Source organism: Lolium rigidum, chromosome 5, assembly GCF_022539505.1.
Source record: "Lolium rigidum isolate FL_2022 chromosome 5, APGP_CSIRO_Lrig_0.1, whole genome shotgun sequence".
Taxonomy (NCBI): domain Eukaryota; kingdom Viridiplantae; phylum Streptophyta; class Magnoliopsida; order Poales; family Poaceae; genus Lolium; species Lolium rigidum.
In genome coordinates this window covers 227,787,278-227,792,318 of record NC_061512.1, presented here as the reverse complement: position 1 = coordinate 227,792,318, position 5,041 = coordinate 227,787,278, and the positions used below count along the sequence as shown (strand labels likewise).

Below are 5,041 nucleotides of genomic sequence, written 5' to 3'. Positions count from 1 at the left end.
AGTAGGGAGAAGATGACCATAGCCGGAGAACCTACACCATGATTTCTCAGTTCCAGAGGTTTTACAATCTTGATCTGCGATCAGTACTCGGCCAAACTCCGCGATCGCTATATCAAACCACCAGCTGCTTCTTCACGCATCTAAACGGTGATCGGCATCCTGACAACCCAGCAACGGTTCTCATTCTTACTGCTTTAACACCTCAACATTGCAAAGAAGCGCAATCCAAACTAGAAACGGCAATGTCCACAATCTATTCAGAACTACATTGATACATTTTAGGTAGCTGGCATCACTCCTGAAAAGCTTTCCGTCATTTTGTTTTTCTTCAATGGACTGATACATCTCCGGTCTGTTTTCAGGTGAAAACATGTGAAACCATAGGTACAACACCCGAGAGTGCAGATACAATGAATCTGAAGTAGATGCAAGGTCAAGAGTGACACAACCCGGAAAGTTCAGGTTAGGGCACCGAATTGGTACCAGATGATGCATTGGTGCTGCAAAAATAAAAATAAATCAATTTATCCCAAGTACATCTGAACATTAGCATACAGGGGGCAGTTGCAGGTTGTTAACAAGTTGAGATCCGCTGGTCGACTCAGGTGCATGCGAGTGGCGCGTTCCGTACGCGGGGGTGATCAATCCGCACTTTTTTTGCAGCAGCGAGGTGCAGCGACGCTTGCTGTCTGCCAAGAAGATCACTGTTGGACAAACAAGATATATCGTTCAGATAAGAAAACGGAACAAGAGATTGATGATTCTAACTGTACTTTGGAAGTAAATGTGTTTTGGGAAGAGGATAATACATGTCCCAAAAAAAACTTACTATGTGTTTTCTGAGCTCCAGATATTTCTACAATCTTGATATGGGATCAGTGTTTCCTGGTATATGCAGCGCATCGTAGTGGCCACAGCCATGATAAAGAACTTGGATAGGGTCTTCCTTCCCGTACTCTTGGCCATACTCCGCGATCGCTATCAACCCACCGGCTGCTTCTTCGCGCATGTAAACAGTGATCGGCATCCTGACAACCCAGTAGTGCTACTCTTACTGCTTTGTTACTTCAATATTGTCACAAATGGTGAAATTTAAAAATCTAAACTACAAAAGGCAATGCCTACGATCTAATCGGAACTAGTACATTAATAGATTTTAGCTGACATGACTGCTGAGCAGCTTTCGATTATTTGTTTTCTTCAAGATGGAGTGATATATCCGGCCTCTGTTTTCAGGTGAAAATATTAAAACACAGAGACCCTACCGAACAAGAGGGACACATCCCAGACAGATCATGTTAGGGCTCCAAACTGATACCAGATGATGCATTCATGCTACAAAGCTAAAACCAAAATCAATCTACCCCACAAGTTCTAGGTTCTATATGTGTATGGCCAGACAGTGTGAATGCTCCATTAGGATATTGCACTAGTGTAAATTTCAACTCACTAACAAACAGTTGCAAAATATTCAGAGATCATGGCTATCATGTAAATGCTTATCTCAGGAGAAAATAGTCCAATTACTCACTGAAGAACGTGTGAAGCCATGAGCAATTCGGGCTCACCTCCCCACACATGTGGCTTCCTAATCTGAGAGACATACGTATCAAAGTGCCCCTCAATAAACCTGCAAATTAATGTTACGACAGAGGATAAGAACATGCTCAGCCTTGTTTTACATGGTGAACAACAGCATGACAAGGAAGAGGAACTAACCATTCAGTCTCAGCCCGTCTCTTGATGAATTCATCAGCAACCTAATAATGGAAAAGTTTATATGGAGAGTTCAGAGTAACCACTAGATGAATTTGTTTTAGTCCTTAGAACGCTATTTGTCAAAAGTATGAACATTATAAATATACCAATGCTCTTAAATCATCGGCCAGTTTCCTCTGAAGATCCTCATCAGGTATGGGTTTCCCTGATCTAATGCATGCACCGTGAGCCACTGAACGGAACAAGCATCGCCCATCTCCAGGAATGCCTGTGAATCACATTGAAACAGTCACAAGTGTCCACATAATGTTATGCATTGACCACGTGCATATACGTACTGTAGAAACAAAATGTTCCATGCCCTCACCAGTGACAGAGTACTCTGTGTGGACTTTCTTTCCATGAGCACAACTAGTGGACAATTCGGAAGTGTGTGAATCCACAGGACCCTCAGCATTTGCCATCCCAGAAATTGCAGAACTTAAGCGAAATGCAGTGCATGAACCTCCTATTTTCTGTGCTAAACTTCTCGAATTCCAGCTAACACTAGAAAACTTGCGACGTGGGGTCGTATCAAGCTTTACATTTAGGATATGATCTCTCACTGACAATCCACATCCAGATCGTCGATCCAAGCAGGCAAAGCATGTCGCATTCTGCAAACCAGATGATGCTACGTTCTTCTTTGGAGAAAAACTGACTAAACCAGCATTTGCATGATAACTGACTCCTTGTGAACGAGAATACTTCAGTAAGGCCATGCTCTGTGACAGCCCTCCTTGTAACTGAATGGACTGAGAATACATGCTGTAAGTACAGCGCTGCAAACATGCAGCAGGAGTGTAGTGCAGCATCTGCTTCAAGTAGCACCAAGTATAGACTGAAAAGAATGTTTGGAGAAGAAAACAGAACTAAGAATTAGTGGAACTTGAGACCATCCATTCATATGAGATTAAAAAAAAAAACTAATACAACACACTTAAGTAGAAGATCCTAGGCCCGAAAGCTGTGGCAATGCTTCATTTAAACAGTAGCATCGTTTAAGAAGATTAAATTACCTTACAAAAAATACAGCCAGGAAATGTGCGCTTTGGCAAAATAAAGATTGCAAGTATAGAGGCCGGTGACAGAACACCTAATTCGTCCTCTCATGTTGAGATTTCACAAAACAAAAGGAAGAAAGGACCCTCTCTGAATATATCCAATAACTAGTTCGAACATAGTCGCCACACGCTTGCCAGGCTAACTACAAAGAAACTGCATAGCAAATTTACGGTGTCCATGTGAACTTCCCAGTATATGCTACAACTGAACAGTACAAATTAAACATCAGAGGAGACGGAAGATTTGCACCTTCAGACCTCGGTATTCAGATCGAGCAAATCCGGCAGTGAAGATATACGCCACAGGAAGCAGTCTCCGGAAGAGATGAGCACAGAAAATTGAGGCGGCGAGAGGTGTGAGATGGGGCGGGAACGTGGGTGGTACAGGAAGGGGCGGTGGAAGCGGGAGAAGCTCAGGTTCCCGGAGGGAGAGGCGACAGGCGGAGGCCGGAGGGGATTGGCCGTTTCGCGCAGGCAGCTACGCCGGATGGAGCCGAGGGAGACGACGAGGGCCCACCGAGGAGTGGAAGGGGCCGAGGAGCCGAGGATGGAGCCTTCTTTTTTGGGAGGCGCTAGGAATCGGATGCCGATTTTTGCTTCCGATCGGACCTGCGCTTGGCGTAGGATTGGAAGTAGCTCGGTCGTAGGATTTTCAATCAGCCCCGCTTTGCTCTTTCCGTGAGTCCAGGAAACAGTTTGAATGCTTTCCGTTTGAACTGCCACCGTGATGCACGTCCAGTTTAAACAATACTTCGTAGCTTATTTTCAGCGCATCGTTTTGGGAACTATAAGCGGTTTCCGATTAATAATAAAATACAAGAAATCAATTAGGACTTTCTCCAGCGACAACAAAATAGTTTCGTACCAGGGAAGCATTGTTTTTCAGTAGTGGAAGCCCCTTTTTGGATGAAATATCCTTGTTATATTTTTCTCAGGATAATCATGGCATATCGAACTCTTGTTTCTAACCGTTGCAAAATTATTTTCTACAACTTAATTTAGCTTTGTACGAAGAAATACTTTGCTTCTCTTGGCCTGCTCGATTGCTTCCATGACAATTGGAGCTGTTACCTGTTACTCTCTCTGTACTTCAAATTAGACAAATCTAAGACATGTTTCGGAGGGTACTACTTTATTTCCACAATAGAAAATATGCAACAAATATTCATTTATATTAACATTGCTTTGAACAAATAATATAATTTTCTTACAAAGGATATCCTGTTTGCTTCCATTGTGACCAACATTTGTTCCTATCAAAATTGGCTTCAAAATAGTTGATAATTGCTTCCAAAAGAAGTAGTATATGCTTCAATGAAACAAATATGTGCATCTATCATCATTGCTTCTAAAATAAGTAGCATATGCTTCAATGAAACAAAATAGCGGACAATTTTCTTACAAGTAAAATAACTTTTGCTTCAAGTAATATCAGAATTTTCTTCTACATATAATATGAATCAGTTACAGGGTTTGTGTCGTCTGGCATAATGACCGATGTCCACCTGTCATAGCAATGGATCATGCGCATCAACAGAAACATAAGAGGCTCGTCGATGACCTCCAACAGCCACCTAGGGCTCTCAGCAGCTAGAAGTAGCACATTGGTCTGCTTCCAAATAGCGCGAAGAAGTCGCTCGCCCCACTGGTGGCGCTTCAAACAAGAAACGTTGACCAACGTAATCTTGTACTCAAGTTGTAGCAGGAGGATAACAGCCATTTGGAAAGAAAGGTAATATGGAATGTGTTTACTTGAACCATGAGCAATATCTATGATAAAAAGTAGGAAGCATGGGGCAATATTTAAAATACAATGCTACTGACAATTTAGAAAACAAATTCACAATATCATGCAAACTTTCAGGAAGAAACACATAAATGGTTTGGAAGCATCAGTGTTATTCTATCTCAGCATAACTAATACCACATAGAAGCTCCGGTGCCTGAAACATAACTAGTATCAGGAAGCATCAGTGTTATGCTATCTTCCTCTGATGTAAAACCAATTTGATCTGAAGTAATGTTTTAAGCAATAAATTGGGTGTGGGGCAGATTTAGAAAATGGGTTCATGTGCTTCTACTGATTATGCAAACTCTACGCATAGAAGCCTGGATATTTCGATGCCAAAATATCAAGCAATCTCAACTCAACTTGCAAATAGTAGAAGCATAAGAATCTCACATAAACGCAACTAAAAAAACAGTTCATGTTACCTTCT

At 41.9% G+C, this 5,041-nt stretch overlaps 1 protein-coding gene across 2 annotated transcripts; it reads right to left on the bottom strand.

Annotated features, from left to right (window-relative positions):
* Positions 1–306: 306 nt before the first annotated feature.
* Positions 307–3,326, bottom strand: LOC124653600. 2 transcript variants are annotated; one of them, XM_047192664.1, is made up of 7 exons: positions 3,073–3,326; positions 2,087–2,599; positions 1,866–1,987; positions 1,720–1,760; positions 1,532–1,630; positions 830–1,028; positions 307–704 (listed from the first exon to the last, which is right to left on the bottom strand). In XM_047192664.1, exons 2-6 carry the CDS (start codon positions 2,571–2,573, stop codon positions 857–859), a joined length of 921 nt encoding a protein of 306 aa, XP_047048620.1. In that variant the 5' UTR covers positions 2,574–2,599; positions 3,073–3,326; the 3' UTR covers positions 307–704; positions 830–856. The 2 variants fall into 2 exon arrangements, with proteins under 2 accessions (XP_047048620.1, XP_047048621.1); XM_047192665.1 differs by having other exon boundaries at positions 3,081–3,326.
* Between the last annotated feature and the right edge of the window lie 1,715 nt (positions 3,327–5,041).